The sequence below is a fragment of the Otolemur garnettii genome, unplaced genomic scaffold, assembly GCF_000181295.1.
Source record: "Otolemur garnettii isolate 467f Iridium unplaced genomic scaffold, OtoGar3 scaffold00007, whole genome shotgun sequence".
In the NCBI taxonomy this organism is placed as follows: Eukaryota; Metazoa; Chordata; class Mammalia; order Primates; family Galagidae; genus Otolemur; species Otolemur garnettii.
Window position 1 is genome coordinate 10,367,693 of NW_003852402.1, and position 17,201 is coordinate 10,384,893.

The following is a 17,201-nucleotide window of genomic DNA, read 5'->3' on the forward strand; positions in this document are numbered from 1 at the left end:
GGGACTTTCTTGTGTTTAATTAACAACTATTTATTGCATGCTTATTATGTGCCAGGCACTGTTCTAGGCACTGGGGAGAGGGGACTCCATGATTAAAAAAGAAGAAAACCTCCCCTGATATTCTTATAAGGAAGATAGACAATAAATAAGTAAAATGTACAGGATACTGGGACATGAAAAATATCAGAGAAGGAGGCCTAGCAGGGGACAGGCATGGGGGCCTGGAAGGAGGGGAGAGGGGCTGCAATTTAAAGTGGCCAGAGAAGGCCTCGTGGAGATGCTAACATTTGTGTAAAGATCTGAAGGAGATGAAGGAGTGAGATGTGCAGACCTCTAGGGAGAGGACCCAGGCAGGAACCGCAAGTACAAAGGTCCTAAGGTGGCCATGTGCCTGGACCAGCCAGGAGCCCAGGGGTTGGGAGTGGGGGGAGCAAGGGAAGAGTAGCTGGGGGGACCTGAGGGCAGCACATAGGCCTTGTGGGCTGGTGTGTCCTTTTTGGCTGTTGTTCTCAAGGAGATGAGAGCCAGTGCGGGGTCGGAGCAGAGAATGGAAGAGATGTGGGTGACCTAGTGCGGGTGACACAGAGGTGGTGGCTGGAGAAGGCTATCTGTCCATCCACTGGCCGTGCTGGGGGAGAGGTGCCCTCAGGGGCCTCCTGTGGTCTAGATGAGGACGGAGACTGGATTCTACCTGGCTCTGAAGCTGAGTCGCTGGATTATCTTTGGTCATTCTGGGCTTCTGTGCCTTATGCCCTCAGTTACAAACTGGGAATGACAGTCCTGGCTGCTGTGAAGACCAAAGGAGCTGAGCAAACTCCCAAGGGAGTGCCAGAGGTCAGGAGCGGGCATCAAGGATGCCCTCCTGCAGGAGGGAACACTTGAGCTCACTCTTACAGTCCAAAGAGAATTCAGCCTGGCAGAGAGAACATGGGTGAGGACCACATGTGGTCAAGAGCTGGGAGATGCAGGATACTACACCATCCCTGGGTGTTGGATGAGTCCAGCTGACAGGTTTCTGAGGCATGGGAAGGTGGGAGGTCCCTCTTCCATCGGGGATAGACGTTTGCTGTTCCCTCCCCTCCACCCCCACCCCAGCAGCTGGCAGTACCCGCTGCCCCTCCAGCTGGGGCCTCCTTTCCAGCCACCTCTGGGGCTCCCCTCGCCTGGCCCCGCCCCATTGTCTAAGCAGGGGCGGGGCCAGGCAGCCGGGAGAGCGCGGGCAGGGCTGAGCAGGTGGAGGGTTGGCGGCGGGCTGCCATGGCTCAGTCTCCGGGGCCAGAGCCCCGGCTCCTACCTCTCCCCTCCTGGCCAGCCCCCGATGCCTGCCAGACTTTTGCCTTTGCCGGGGCTCCGGCCTGACCTGCCTTTCCTCCCTGTGAAGTTGGGATTTGAGGGCTAAACTGTCTGGGGTCTCGGGCCAATGCAGTGCCGGCTCCTGCGGGGCTTGGCTGGAGCCTTGCTCACCCTCCTGTGCATGGGGCTTCTGTCCCTACGGTACCACACAAGCCTGTCTCCCCAGAGGGGGCAGGAGAGCCCCCAGTTGAGCCAGCCGAGCCCTGGACCCCAGGAGCTGCAGCTGCATGATGTCTTCATTGCCGTCAAGACGACCCAGGCCTTCCACCAAGAACGCCTGGAGCTGCTGCTTGACACGTGGGTCTCCAGGATCAGGGAACAGGTGACCAGTGGGTGACTTTGGGCCCTAGGAGTGGCCCCTACTGTGAGCGGCTCACAGAGGCTTTCTGGTGGGGTGGGTTCCCGGTCGCCTTAAGGGAGAAGCTGCCCACTGCCTGCCCCATCTGGACTCACTTTCCTACTCCTCCTCCCTTCTGAGCTTCCAGGGCTGCCTGTGGGCTGGTGGGTGCTCCTCACTGGCCCTGACTCCAAAGCACTGCAGGCCCACCTCTCCACCCCTTTTAGGAGCCAGGCTGGGCCTGTGCCAGGCTCCTGGGTCCTTCCTGGGTGTCCCTCTTGACTCCAATAGAGGCTTTACTCCTGCCTACCCTGGCCCAGCCTGCCATCAGTGGTAGTGGTGGGTGTCAGGCAGCTGGGATGGGGGCCTTCAAGAGATCCTCACACTGTCCTGTCCTGGCTCTGAGGGTGGAAGATTGGGGCAGGGGCATCTAGGTGGGGCAACTACTGGGGAAGCATCCTTTCAGGCTTCCTGGCAGCCCCTGCCCACGCCTCTACTGCCCAGGGTGTGCCCAGGGAAACGGTGTCTCCCCTCCCATGCTGGCTTCCTGTGGGGCTGCTTCCAAGGGATGGGAAGAGAGAGTGTGCCGTCAGGGTGGTAGCTGAGATGGTATTGGGCTGGAGGTCGAGGGAGGTGGGCCTGGTGAGTGGGAGTGTGTGTGTGTGTGTGTGTGTGTGCTTACAAGCATGGGCAAGTGTTAGACGTGCTGTGACAGAGGTATGTGGGTGCACACATGGCATATGCCTTTCAGGGGGCAGCTCCAACAAGAAGAGTCCCCTGTAGCCTTTCTCACCTCAGGCAAATCAGCCATTTGGAGTGTGGGGGACTGTCACTGGGGGATGTGGAGTGGAGGGTGGATTCACACACGCACACACACCCTGTCCCCATTTTGGTGGTTGGCTCAGTGGGAGGAAGTAACTGAGACTTTGAAGGGGGTTGACGGCTCCTGTGAGGCCAAGGAAGGGAGGAGGCAATGCATAGAAGAGGCCAGGGCCCCCTGGAGAGGGGGCACCCCTCCCCTCCTCTGATTTCCTAGCACCAGCACCTTTGCAGGTTTTTCCTAGCCAGGCCCTCAGCACCCCAGCTTTTTTTTTTTTTAAATTAAATCATAGCTGTGTACATTAATGCAACTATGGGGTACAATGTGTTGGTTTTATATACAATTTGAAATATTTTCATCAAACTAGTTCACATAGCCTTCACGGCATTTTCTTAGTTATTGTGTTAAGACATTTATATTACACTTAGTAAATTTCACTTGAGCACCCTAGCTCTTTCCGAGCACTCTGCACAGCTTCTCATCTTGGGGAGATTCTGGTTCCTCCTGCGGAAGCCGTCCAAGCTGGCCCTCCCCACAGACCTTCCTGTTTATATGTCTGTGTGTACCCAGAGTGTGGCCTCACATGCTTTGAGGCCCTTTCCTGTCTTGTCTGGATCACTATGGTGGTGCCTTTGCCTGGGATGAGGAAACTGAGGCCAGAGAGGAGGAAGTGCTGGCCAGTATCACCCACAGGCCTGAGGGGGCAGAGCCTAGTGGGACCTAGCCCCTGCTGGGTGCCTTTCACCTCCGCCAAGGCCTGGGAGAGGGTGCTTGAGTCTCAGTCTGGGCGGCTGTGCCTGGCAGTGCCAGGCCGGCACAGAGAGGCAAGCAAGACCCCTTCTAGGTCCAGGCTCCCTCCCAGACGGAGATGCGGATCAGGCATGGGGGGAGGGGGGAAGTGGCGGTGGGGGGGGTGACTGCCTGCTGCTCTCTTCTCTCCCTTTAGCCCTCAGAGCAGCCTGAGGGGTAGATATTGATATTCCCATTTTGTAGTGAAAAAACTGAGCAAAGTTAAGCAGAGGTAGGAGACGAGTTCGCCCAGTTGGATCCTAGAGCAAGGGGCGGAGTCTAGCAATCGTGTCGTTAAGTTGAAAGAGGGAAGGATGCTCAGATGGCGGAAGAGGGCGGGAGGCCCACTCTCGCCAGCCCATTGCCTCCCATCCTTTGGATCCTTTCTCCTTGTGACCTCGGCCAAGGCCCCCCCTCTTTCATCTCTCATTTTCCCCATTTGCATAGGACAGGAGTGTCTGAACCTGGCCTGAGCTGGTTAACTCCAGTGCTGGGCACTGGCCCAGCTGGTTAAGGGCAGTGGGGTGGCAGGTGGGCCTTGTGGCTGGGCTGGGGCTCATGTGTGGCCTTTGTCCTGGGCTGAGGAGGCGGGTTTTATGCTCTTGTGAGCCTTTCTCTTCCCCAGTTCCCCTGTGGATGGGAGGGAGGTGGCAGAGGCCCCTCATCTCCCCCCTCTGCAGCAGATGGTCCCCAGCCACCCCCTCCCTACCCCAGCAGCCTGCATGTCCTTTTGTTTCCTGCAGCCTGTGAAGTTTTAACCATTGTCACAGGCCCTTCCTTAAACAAATCAAGTGCAGCCCTCAGCTCAGAGGAAACTGGGACCTCCGGACTCCCAGGGCTGAAACCACCAGCCTCACTGCCCTCTCCTGCCCTTCTCTGGACCTGGCCTCCCCCCCTTTCCCTCACTCTGCTCACCCCCTTTACTCAGTCTCACTAGTTGTCATCAGCAGACAGTCCCTAGTCCATTTGGCCCATGCTCCAGCTTGAGAGAGTTCCACTCTGACAGCTGTTTGGTGGCAAGAGTTTGCCAGGAGCAGGGCATGACAGGCCTGGCTTCTTTGCCAGGATCCCTTGGGGGCTGTGTTGAAAACAGACTTGGGTGGGAGCAGATCAGAGTGGGGAGGTGAGGGGAGGGGCCACCTCAAAGCAGGCAGGAGGTGACAAGGGCAGGCTGGAGAATGTGAGGGTGGGGAGGGGAGAACTGTACAGTGTGTGAGAAGGAGGGAAGGCACTGCCAGGTGGGAGGCAGACCAAGTCTGGGGGAAGCACAGGGCCACAGTCAAGCCCCAGGGGATCTGAAAGCTTGGGGCTCAGGGAGGAGCTAGGGAGGGAAGTGGACTTGTGAGTCTCAGCTTCCCAGGGACTGATGGCATTGCCGTGGAGAAGGTGGCCAGGGCCTGGGCTTGGATCACCAGCATATTTCCTGTGGAAAGCCAGGGGCCTCCAGCATCAGCTAAGACCCTAGGGAGAGGGGCTCAGAAGGTGGACACTGCCCAGGCCTCCCTGAGGACACCCAAGTGCCAGGATAAGAAGAGAAATTGGACCAGACTGTGGCCTCCAGGATGCCATTGTCTGGTGGGGCAGAGACCAAGAGATACATTTCTGTAACTCAGGGCTGTTAGCAAAAGGAGGAGCAGGGACTGAGGAGGGGCCTCGATGGTAGCTGGAAGGGTGTCAGGGAAGACTTACTGGAGGAAGTGGTGCCAGAGCTGGGAGTTAGAGGCTGGAAAGAGTGCACGGCATGTGCAGGGCTCAGAGGGGTGTGTGTGCATAGCATACTTGGGGAGCTGAAAGAAACTTGGGCTAAGAGAAACCCCAGGGGACAGGAAGTAATGAGAGAAAGCCGCGTCAGGTGACCCCTCACAGGCCACAGTTAGGTGAGGCTGGCCTCTATCCCAAGGGCAGTAGGGAGCTCTGGAGGATGTGAGAGGCTGCTGGTAGATATGGGTATTATCTGATTCTGGTCCTGACAGGACAACATACCTGTGGGAATGAGGCAGAATCTTGCAATATTGGCTCAGAAGCAAGCCTATGGCCATGTGCCTTGGGAGACGCCTGTTTCCCTCCTGTCCCTTCCCGTGCCAACCCCAACTTGTGGCCTCCTGGCCTGCTGTGCCTCAGTTTCTTCTGAAACACAAGGAGCCGAGCCTGGCTGTGCTGTCAGCTCTTCCTTGTTCTTTGATACAGAACTGAGTTTTACTCTCACAGCTTTTGACACCCCTCATTGGACAGACGGGTAAAGTAAGGCTCAAGGCAGGGGCTGTTCTGTCTGAAGGGCTAATTCCTGGAGAGAAGAGAGCTTTGTGGGTGAGTGGGTGGGGTTGCAGCTCAGGGCCCTGACTTTGGACAGGGCTAGACTATGGTTGCAGTACCTGCAGTGGATGGGGGAGTCTGGGGACTTTAAACCAGTGGGACACTTGGAAGGGGTGCAGAATTGTCTCAGGCCCTGGGAAGGGTGGCCCAAGGGTCGAGGAGGCCCTTGAAGGCCCTTGGAGTGCTCAGTGGACAAAGAGGACCTGCTTGGGCGCAAGAAGCTCTGCACTTGACTATCTTGGTCTGTCACTTAGTCTCCATTTTGTCATATGTGAAGGGAACAGATCATCACACCTGTTCATGGAGCTTAGAGAGGGTTGTGAGGGATCAGGTGTGCGAATACTCTTATTAGCATGTGTGCCCAACCTGCGCGAGCTGGATTAGGGTGTGAGGCAACATTTCTGAGATGCTCAAGGCCCCTTCACATGTACAGGGGTTTGTGTGGCCCAGGAAGTGTGACTATCTCCCTAAGTGGTGCAGTGTTCCCGGGTGGGGGCATATGGGTCTTCTCATAGTTTGTCTGCCGACAAAAAGTTTAGGGTTGTGAATATGTGACTATGGAGAGACCAGGTGTGACTGGTGTGTGTGTATGTGTGTGTGTGACAGGAGAGAGTGAGATTTGGCCCAGCATGTGTGGCTGTGGTTACACCCCTGGGACTGGTAAAGTTGTGTGTCTACAAAAGCTGAGTGGGGTGTGTGTGGTAGGTTGTCCTAAAGGAGCATGTGGCCATGAGAGGGGTGTGTGTCTGTCACTAGAGGAGGACAGAAGTGTGCCATGGGTCTGCCTGGAAAGGAGGCCATCAGGGGCTAGGCTGTGGTGGGCCATGGATTGGCCTGGGGGCCCTTGGCTGATGTGAGTCCTGTTCCCTCCTTCTTCCTAGACATTCATCTTCACCGACAGCCCAGATGAAGGCCTCCAGGAGAGACTGGGTAACCGCCCGGGCTGGGCTGGGGTGAGCCCTCTACTGTTGCCAAGGAAAGCTGGGTGGTTATGCCCTGGCTGGAGGGTTCTCAGGAAACACATAGGGATTCTCTTGTGCCCAGGACGGGGGGCAGACTCCTTCCCTGGAAACCAATGTGGGTGTGGGGGTGGGGCTGCTGGACCTGACCCTGGACACCTGGGTCCCAGCCTGCTCTCCCCTAGATCTATGGCCCTGGGCAGGTCTGCCCTGCTTGGGCCTCAGTTTCTCCACATGTAAAATGGGAGAGAGTGCGAGGCCTGGCCTGGCTTTGCATTCTCAGAGGAGGAGCAGGGAAAAGTCCCCTGACTCCTCCTCACTTGTTTAGGGTCTCACCTTGTGGTCACCAACTGCTCCGCAGAGCATAGCCACCCAGCTCTGTCTTGCAAGATGGCTGCGGAGTTCGATGCCTTCTTGGCCAGTGGGCTTAGGTAGGTGTTCCGGGGTCTCCTGGGCTAGGTGCAGCCTTAGCCTTATGCCACCCCCTGAATTAGTGAACAGGTCTTGGTCCAGTAACTAGAACCCCTGGATTTCCTAGGGTCTGAACCCAGCTACTACCCACTAGCAGGCGATATGCAGTGGGCCCCATAGACCAGTTGGGTTCAAATCCTACCTTGTGACAGCCTGCTGTCCCCTAGCTCAATGACTTTGGACTCAGAGTTTGGGTCCTCATCCGTTCAGCGAGCACACCTTCTTCATGACACAACGTGCTGCTTGGCACAAAATGGGTGCGTTCAATGTTAGCCACCCCCCCATCCTGTAACTGTTGACTGGCTGTGGGGCATAGGGGGAGCCTGACAGGCAACCCTGGGCTCCCCACAATGTTCACTGTCTCCCTTCCAACCCCAAAGGTGGTTCTGCCATGTGGATGATGACAACTATGTGAACCCAAGGGTACTGCTGCAGCTGCTTAGAGCCTTCCCGGTGGCCCAAGATGTCTACATAGGCCGGCCCAGCCTGAACCGGCCCATCCATGCAGCTGAGCCGCAGCCCCATAACCGCACGGTGGGTCAGGGGTCGGTTCCTTCCCTCCAACCCCAGGGGCAGGGTGTGGTGAAGAGGGGTAGTGGGGTCTGAGTTTCAGATTTGGTCCCTTTTCATGGGGTTGGGCCAGTGGCTTCCCCTCTGGGCCTCAGTTTCCTATTCTGTGAAATGGGGAGCTTGAGATAATGCAAGTAAGGCATGGAGACCGGTGGGTGGTAAGGCCTCATCACCCATGAGCCAGTGGCTTGTCCTGGTCACATAGTGAGCATGCAGGTGAGCTGAGGCTTCCTGTCTCCACACGCAGGGCTCCTAGCCACCTGGTCACACCACGCAGTTGCATAGGTTATTAAAATGCTATGTTACCGCTGAGCCAGGGGACAAATTGCTGCAGCCTGAGCCCCAGACACCCCTCTCCCTCCCTAGGGCATACCCTTCCCCCTCCAGGCTTCTTCACTCACCAGTGGCTGAAGAATTGACACCTGGCACAACAGGGGACCCCAGTACCAGCTTCAATTCCAGACCTGGATGGACACTGATTAGGGTAGCTAGATTTAGAAAAGAAATAAACAGAACCCCAGGATACCCAATTAAGTTTGACATTCAGATAAACAATGAATTTTTTAGTAATAAGCGTGTTCCAAACATTGCAAGGTTCTTTCCCTGACCCCAGAACCTACAGGCTTCAGATTTTGTGGTGTCCCAGGCCTCTGGGGCTTGCTTGGTTCCAGGAAAAAGGCAGATCATGAGGCCCCCTCCCTAGAGACAGTGTCTGGTGCAGGAGCTGGGCGCTCTGCGGGGCTCTCCCTCCCTCTCCAGCTCACCATCTGCCTCATTAGGGAAACCAAGAGTTGAAAACACAAAGCCTTAATTATCAGCACTTACCAGCCTCTGAGCCCTAATTAAATGCTCTGGGCCCCGGGGCTGTGTGTGTGAGCAAGTCTCTAAGTCCAGGTGAGCTCAGCATCCCCAGGCTCCCACTCCGCCCAGGCCAGGGCCACTTGCCTCTACCTAAGTGGTTTGCCTTTGGGGTTGAAAAATTTACTTCAGAGCCTGGCTCCCTGGGTTCACTTACCAGCACTGCCACCGTCGGGCTTTGTGACCTTGAGAGAAGTCACTTAACTTCTCTGTGCCTTAGTTTCCTCATCTGCAAAACAGGTGATTTACAACCCCTTTACATAGGGTGGTTGTGTCATAGAAGAGTAGTTACACGAGGTCACCTACTCAAGTCCTTGAGATGGGACTTGACATGCAGTAGACACTAGAAAGGGCTGGTGATTGGTATGGGACGCAGCTCACCTTCATTTCTGAGCCATGTCTTTCCCGGGCATGTCCAGCACCCACATGGACACAGGCAGGCCCTGTCAACCCGGGATTACCTCTGTGTTTGGGATTCCTTTCCAAAGAGACATTTCTCAGTGGAAACGTAAGGTGTGCTGGTAGGTAAATACCAGACGTCCCCTTTAACCAGAACCCAGCTGGCTTTGGGTCTGATGATCCACCTTACCACTCATCATTAGCTTCATTAGCTATGTGATTTGGGGCCTTGACTTCTTTACCGGTCAAATGGACATAATAATGCCTGGCTGTGGCAAGACTCTAGTGACAGGCACAATAGCTTTTGAGCCATGCTGGTTGGGATGAAGTGTGGCCTGGGTGGTCAGTCCCGCCACTGCCTCCATCCTCCCCAACCCGCATGCTCACTCTGCATTTTGGCCTTTTCTCTCCCAGAGGAGGGTACAGTTCTGGTTCGCCACAGGCGGTGCTGGCTTCTGCATCAACCGCAAACTGGCTTTGAAGATGGCCCCATGGGCCAGGTAAGCAGACACCCAGGGGTAGGCAGGAGGGCGGGTAGGGGAGAATGCTGCTGTACATGAGGGACCTTCACGGCAGGAAGAGCTTGAGAGTAAGCTCAGGAGACGCTTCCCCTGGTTCACCTGTGTCTCAGAGCAGCACAGTGAATGACGAGCAAACCTCCTGCCACCCTGCCCTTGGGGTGCATAGCTGAGTGCATGGGGCCATGTACAGTAAGTCATGTAATCTCCAAGAGCCTCAGTCTTCCCACCTGTAAATGGATCTGATAATACAATGGCCAATGGTGGAGTAAGGGTTAAATAAGAAAATGTCTAGGCTGGCACCTGGTAGAGTCTGGGAACATTAGGTCCTCTTTGCAGCTCTCTTCTGACTGGTCAGTGCCACAGGGGAGGTGAAGGCCAAGCAGAGGGGCACTCTAAGAAGAGAGAAGGGCTTCTGGGCGGGGGTAGGGGGAAGGCTTTGGGAAGAGGTGGCATTTGAGCTGAGATAGCCCTAGAGGGCCCCAGATGAGGGGGATCCCGGAGGTAGTGGAAGCCTAGGTAAGGGGTGGGACACTGACACTTTGGAAGCGGCAAAGCCCTGGCCTTGAGAGGTCTTCCTGGGCAGGCCATTACTTTTATTAACAGCAACATCAGTGGACACTGCCTTGTGTTGGGGGTTGACTGTGAGCCAGGCTTGTCCTTTACCAAGAGGATCACAACACCCAGGGGAGAAGGTGGTGTTCGCCTTGTTTCTACTGCTCAGGAGAAGGTGGTATTTGCCTTGTTTCTTAGGCACTGAGAAATTAATACATCTAGGGTCACCCAGGTTCAAGGCCATTCAGTTGCTGAGTCTGGCTCCAAGGCCTGTGTGCTTTGCCCTGACATTAGCTCTCACAACAGCCTGGTGCAGGCAGGGACTTATCCCCATTTCACAGAAGAGGAAACTGAGGCTTCCCTGGGTTCTTGGTTTGCTTGAGGTCACACAGCACACAGGAGGTAGCACTCTGCTTTACCAGCTGGCCCTGGTAGAAGGCCTCGGGCTAGGGGCTCTAGGTGTGGAGGGCCAGGGCCAGTGGCTACAGTCCTGCTCTGTCCCTCAGTGGCTCCCATTTTGTGGACACATCTGCTCTCATCCGGCTACCCGATGACTGCACTGTGGGCTACATCATCGAGTGCAAACTGGGCGGCCATCTGCAACCCAGCCCCCTCTTCCACTCCCACCTGGAGACCCTGCAGCTGCTGAGGGTGGCCCAGCTCCCAGAGCAGGTGAGCTGGCCTTGGGACAGGTGGCAATGAGGGAAGAAGGGACATGGATGGTCCTCCTACAAGAACATGAGGTCCCCTCCCTGCTCGTATTTGAAAGCAACCTAGAACTTTAGATTCTGGGGTTTGGCTATCTTCTATTGATGGAGAAACTGAGGTAGCAAAGGACCATCCACGGGTTTTTGGGAAGGAACAGATATGTAAGGGGGACACTCAGGCATAATTTTAGGCCAGGGGGGAGGGGTGGGACCCTATCCTACCACCTGGCAGGTAGTGTTTCTGCTCAAAGGTCAAACTGGTTCTGCCTTGCAGGTGCCACCCTCCAACTCTGCAGGTGGTTCTGGCTGGGAGGGTCCCTGGGATCTTCTGCCCAATAGCATGAGTCAGACCCTTTTGGGTGCAAGTGACAGAAACTCACCTTGGACTGGTTAAGTGGAAATGCATCAGTTGGCTCATGTAACTGAGAAGCTGAGGACTGGGATTGCCAGGCCCGGTGGGCTCTGGGTATTCAGATGACATCCCAGGCCTCTGTCCTCCCTTATGTGCTCTCCCCCACATTGGCCTCATGCTCTGACAGGCTCACCTCCATGTTCCAAGATGGCAGCCCCAGGTTTTCACTACAGCAGTGGGAGAAAGCTCCTCTCTCTTCCAGATCCCAGGGCTGGGCTTACTGGCTGATGGCGGGCCTTGGGTTACATGACCTGTCTCCTACCTTCTCTAACTGTCTGGTCCTTATGATATTCACATGAAGTCAGTTACTAACATCAGCCCCACTCTACAGATGGAACTGCGGCATGTGGCTAGCGTAGGGCAGAGGGGGATTGGAACCCCAGCTGGGTGGCTCCTAAGCTTACTGTGCTCTTCTGCCTCTGAGCTCAGATCTTAGTCCCATGTCCTTATTGCATGATGGATGAGGGGCTCAGGATTTGCCAGGGCCCTACAGTGAGCCTCAGAAGACCTCAGTCCTGGTCTAGACACACAAGTTATTGGAAAGATGCCTTTTTCTTTCAGGCCTTAGTTTCCTAGTCTGTAGGGTGAGGATATCATTTCATTTTCCCAGGTGAGCTGACCTGTAGAGGGAGCAAATGGGATCATGGGTAGGAAAGTGCTCTACAAGCTGTAAATAATTTTGGGGCACGGAGTGGGTTCCTTAGTGAGCCTCCTGCTGCCAGCTTCTGCCAGGATGCTGCCCCCTTGTGGGGACTCCCAGTGGGACACTCTCAACACTCTTTCTCCCTGCCTAGGTCACCCTCAGCTATGGTGTCTTTGAAGGAAGACTAAACGTCATTAAGCTACCAGGCCCCTTCTCTCCCGAGGATGATCCCTCCAGGTGGGTCTGGGAGCTACAAAGGTGGCACGGGAGGATGGAGCTGAGTCCAGGTGTGCGAAGATAGGGGGCTGGGTAGGAGAGGAGTGGGACAGGCCCTGGCGGCTGACAGCACAGAGCTGGGAGTGGATTTCAGTCCTTGCTTTGCCACTGTCTTGCTATGTGACCTTGGACAAGTGTCTTCTCCTCTCTGGGACATCATGGATATGAAGGGCTGTCTCAGCCCTGATCCTCTGGGATTCTTCGGAAACCCCCGAGGGACCGACATGTCTTCACTGAGCAAAAGAGATGCTCTCATGGTAGAACTCCAGGCTGATGGGGAATTTTTATCTTTGAGGCCCTGTGTTTCTTTGACACTCTTAAATGGTTCTTGTGTGTGGGGGGTAGAGGGTTGGAATGACACCTTCCAGTTCTGCCCTGAACAGGCCACCTGGAGACTGGTGCCACTCAACTCAGCCCCTGTTTGTGTTTGAGCGCAGCCTGTGACATGCCACTTCCTTTCCACACACCCCCGCTGGCCAACTGTAACTTGTGCTTCTGGCTGTGGCTGCTGGGGTGGGTGCAAGGGGGAGTGGGGGTGGCACATGGACTTTTGGCCCAATGGTTCAACCTCAGAACTGATGCTTGATCCCCTCCCAGCATCTGGGGGCTGGCTTCTGCTTGCATGCCTCCAACCACGGGGGCGCCTCTCTCCCGTGGCAATCTATTCCATGTCTGGGAAGTCAGAGTGTCCCCCCACTCCTCTACTCCTGTTGCTGCCCCTTGTCAGTGACATGGGGAGAGACTGGGAACTGGGTGAAGAGCCCTGAGCTTGCCTTTGGGGGAGTGATCAGGGACTCAGGGAGGCAATAGGTAGGGGAGGGGACAGGGTGAGCTCTGGGCCTACCTGAGCGACAGAAACGTGTCCAGAGAGATCCTGGGGGATGAGGAATCCAGGACATTGGGTGTATAGGGGATGAAGGGCTATTACAGGAGAGCATAAGGACAGCTGGGGTGCTGCCAGGGGGTGGGGGGCTAGATAGGGAACGCCTCCTTGAGGAGATGATATTAGGACAACATGAAGGATCTGAAGGGCTAGCAGGGGTTATCTAGGAGAAGAATAGATGGCAGAGTGCTCTAGGCACAGGAATGCACAAAGGCCAGGGACGGGAGAGGTCTTGATCTGCTCAAGGAAGAAAAAGGAGCCAGTGTAGTCAGGAGAGAGAGTGACATCAAATTCAGGTGAGGAGTTGGCAGGGGACCTCCCTAAAGCCTTTGTAGGCTCTGTCTGGACTTGGGATTTATCTGAAGTATGTGACCCTTGGGGGAACCTGAGGTTCTTCTGAGGTGCCTGTCCTGGGGCAGAGGGCTCACAGCTATTCCGAGGACCCTGGGGGCCAAGACTGTGTTGAACAAGTTGGACATTACAAAGAGATAGACTTTGGTTCAATATAGGAAAAAAATTCCAAGATGAAAGAAGCTGTCTTCTAATGGGGCGAGCTCCACATCAGTGAAAGTCTGTAAGTTATAGTTAAGCTGCAAAGAGGTTTAAGAATTGAAATTGTTGGCCAGGTGCAGTGGCTCATGCCTGTAATCGGAGGCTGAGGCAGGAGAATCCCTTGAGCTCAGGAGTTAGAGACCAGTCTGAACAAGAATGAGACCCCATCTCTACTAAGAATAGAAAAATTCAAAATAGAAAAATTAGCCAGAAAAAATTAGAAAATTAGTATGGTGGCACATGCCTGTAGTCCCAGCTACTCAGGAGCCTGAGGTGGGAGGATTGCTTGAGCCCAAGAGTTTGAGATTACTGTGAGCTATGATGATGCCATTGCACTATATGCTAGGTGACAGTGTGAAAAAAAAATTTTTTTTGAGACAGTGTCTCAAGCTGTCACTCTGGGTAGAGCGCTGTGGCATCACAGCTCACAGCAACCTCCAACTCCTGGGTTTAGGCGACTCTTTTGCCTCAGCCTCCCAAGTAGCTGGGAATACAGGGGCCTGCCACAATGCTTGGTTATTTTTTTGTTGCAGTTGTCACTGTTGTTTAGCAGGCCCGGACTGGGTTTGAACCTGCCAGCCTTGGTGCATGTGGCTGGTGCCCTACCCACTGAGCTATGGGCGCTGCTGACCGTGTGAGATTCTGCCTCAAAAAACAAACAAACAAGCAAAAGGAAAAAACAAACATTGAAATTGTTAAATTTCCTCCAAACCTGAGCATTCTAGAATTTATAGTTTGCTGCCAACCAGAGACTTGGATACGTGTGGTGGGATGGTGCAGCTTCAGTTGAGGTCTCTTTATGACTTCGCTGGCTTTGAAGTTTCTCTTAAACAGTGGTTCTCAAGCAGGGGCAATTTGCCCCCAGGAGACATTTGGTAATGTCTGGAGACATTTTTAATAATTAGGATTTGGGAGGTTGCTTCTGGCATCTGGCGAGTAGAGCTTCGGGGTGCTGCTAACCATCCTACGAGGCATGGGCCAACCCCCACAACAAAGAATTGTCTGGCCCTAAATGTTAGCGGTGCTGAGGTTCAGAAACCCTGCTCCAAACCATCCCTGCGACATGCATCCCAGGAACCTGTGGGGGAAGGGGGAGTGGGGTGACCATCACATCCACTTCTGGTCTCTCTGCAGGTTTCGCTCCCTCCACTGTCTTCTCTACCCAGACACACCCTGGTGTCCACAGCTGGTTGCCCGATGAACCCTGAACTGTGGGCAAAGGTTGGGGTGAGGCTTTGGACTGTCCCTTACCTCCTAAGGCAGCACTGAAGGCCCCGGGAAGGTGCCCTGTGGCAGGCGGGGCCCTGTGGTAGGCAGTTCCTGCAGGGCCTCTGGGTGGTGGGCAAGCCCAGGATCTAGATGGTAGTAGTTGGCACTGAAGGCATCCCAGGCCCCTCAGGGGTGAGCTGGACGGCATACGGGACCTGGTGGACCAGGTGATGGCCAGAGAAGCTCTGAGAACTGAATTTCCTAGATGGTCTAATTGGAAAAGGGCAGGGGCCACTTTAGCTGGGCTGGGGTTGGGGGCTCCTTGCCCTTTAAAGAATGACATGGGCCTTGGGTGGTGTCTGGCCCCTGTTCCTGGCTCTGACTTCTCAATCATTCCCCTGGGGCTCCAGTGCTGCTCACCCACTCCTGGCTTCCTTGGCTGGGTCCCCAATTGCTGAGACCAGTGGAATAATGGTAAAATCCAGGGTCTGTGGCAGATACCGTTGCTGGCCAGTGTCCAGGGGCTCCTTGTTCCCCACCCCTTGCTAACAAGATCAGATTTTGTTTGGAATCTCGGCACTCCCAAGCCCAGTGGATGATCAGAATAGGGCCCAGCCAGTTGTGACAGTCCTTTTGCTCATGTTCCCAGCCTCCCTTGCTGGTAGGGGCTGCCATGTGATGAGCTCTAGCAAGAAGGAACTAAACAAAGCCCATAGAGCAGTTTCTGAGGGAGGTTTTGCAGCTCTACACCTCATCTTTCTGCTGTGAATATGGGTGTGATGGTTGGATCTGGGGCAGCCACCTTGATGCCATGAAGAAAGGCCAAGACAATCATCCACAGATGTCTCCTCCAGCATCTGGCTCTGTGAGAAAATTAAACTTTATTTAAATCTCTCTTGATCTAATTTTCTGTTACATGCTGCCGAAGTGTTCCTGACCGGTGTAAGGCTTTTGATCTCTCTGTCACAGTGGTGATGGTGGTTGCCTTAGGTGGCATGATATAATATTTGTAAAGGGCACATACATGTGACATAGCCTGATAGAGAAAGAAAAGGCTCAGTGAGTGGTGACTGTTATCACTCTGTCGGGTGTGTGAGGGTGTGCTTGGGGGTGGTATGTGTGTGACATGACCCCTTCTACACGTCTGTACCTGAGGATATATGTGTGGTTTGTGTATCTGTGTAGCACATATTGTACATGATGAATGTAAGTGTGTATGTGCCATGAGGTGCTGGTGCTGGGAATTGTTAACCCTTTTCTATTGTTTCAGGGCCTGGTTTGGGGAGGTGAGAGAATGAGGGAAGGCAAAATGGGGACTTAGAGCTGAGGGATTCTGCCTTAGGTGTCAGATCAAGGTGTCTAGGGGCAAGTTGACAGCAAACGTGGGTGCTGAGTAAGTGCAAGTACCCTTAGAATTTTGGATCCCAGGGAGGTTGGATGAATGAATGAAAGTGGTTGTGGTGAAATTTCAGGTATGATGGCACATAGTGGAGGTTAGAGATGGGGGGCTCTTCTCCCCACTCTGTGTCATGCCTGCTGATTTGGGACTTGGGGTCACAGTGGGAATCTTAGATGAGCAAGGAGGGAGGAGAGATCCTGAGGGCTACAGTGCGGTCAGGGGCTCCTTTGGCGTACATTCTCCACCTTGAAGGACCAGAAACCTTGTTCTGGCCGCATCTGTGTCTGGGGTGTCTGCTGAGCATCTGAACCCCAGCCCCTTGTTTTCTGAGGATGAGAGGTCCAGAGAGGGACTGCCACGTGCTGTGGTCACACAGTGGGTCAGGTGCACATGCCCAGCTGCATGGGCTTTTCCAAAGCCTCCTTTCTTTTGGGCTGACCTAATGCTGGGTTTGTGGGAGGCGAGCCAAGCTGAGTGAGGACGGCCCCAGCCCTGAAGCCCTATGGGGATGGAATGGGGCCATCCACAGCCGCTGACTGCCCCGCCCTGCCCGGGGAAGGCTGCTGGTCGCCCGCTTTTAGAAGCAGTAGCAGATTTTCGGGTTGTTCCCAGATCCTGAGGGTCGGGTGGAGGGAACAGGACTCGGGCCATCTGCTGCCTCCATTGTCCCAGAATAGCTGGGGGTAGGGAGGGGGAGCAGAGTCAGCAAGGATCAAAATTGGGATAGAGAAAGGAGGGAGTCTGGGTTTAACCATTTGTGTGTCTAAGGCTTTGAAGCTCCCTGTGTCCTGTGCAATAGTGACCCATCTGGGCCCTAGAGGCAGGGGCTGGGAGTGGAGTGGGGGCAAGTTTGGACCACGTTGTCTTGGCCTTGCTGTGTCTCCTGGGCATGTAGCTGCCCCTCAGCCTCCTCAACAGTAGCCTGGGAGCTGGTGAGCCCCACCTGCCTGGCTTAGGGTGCTTATAGGTGGGATAAATTGAAGGCTATGGTTGACCACGGATCCTTGGACTGGCCAGCTAAAGGTGATAAGGGGGACAGAGAATGACTGCAGGGCAGGACTGCCCTGGGGAAGGCATTGGAAGGAGCCTGGAGATGATCTACAGGGGTGTCTTCTCCAATCACCCCCCACCCATAGCAAGAAGTGGACAGCGGCCCGAGGCGTGTCCCCTCACCCCCC

The 17,201-nt window shown here is 54.8% G+C and overlaps 1 protein-coding gene across 1 annotated transcript; it reads left to right on the forward strand.

Moving 5' to 3' along the window:
• The first annotated feature begins 1,248 nt into the window (after positions 1–1,248).
• MFNG (MFNG O-fucosylpeptide 3-beta-N-acetylglucosaminyltransferase) lies at positions 1,249–15,529 on the forward strand. Its single transcript, XM_003783232.3, has 8 exons — positions 1,249–1,675; positions 6,494–6,542; positions 6,900–7,002; positions 7,423–7,576; positions 9,284–9,369; positions 10,449–10,614; positions 11,856–11,941; positions 14,550–15,529. The coding sequence occupies exons 1-8, from the start codon at positions 1,421–1,423 to the stop codon at positions 14,614–14,616; spliced, it is 966 nt and encodes a 321-aa protein (XP_003783280.1). The 5' UTR covers positions 1,249–1,420; the 3' UTR covers positions 14,617–15,529.
• The last annotated feature ends 1,672 nt before the right edge of the window (positions 15,530–17,201 follow it).

Bases quoted from the DNA above. Each gene is read 5' to 3' on its own strand.
- MFNG (XM_003783232.3), top strand. From the start codon at position 1,421: ATGCAGTGCCGGCTCCTGCGGGGCTTGGCTGGAGCCTTGCTCACCCTC. The intron at 6,543-6,899 runs GTAACCGCCCGG...TCACTTGTTTAG, and splicing joins AGGCCTCCAGGAGAGACTGG to GGTCTCACCTTGTGGTCACC. The intron at 9,370-10,448 runs GTAAGCAGACAC...TCTGTCCCTCAG, and splicing joins AAGATGGCCCCATGGGCCAG to TGGCTCCCATTTTGTGGACA.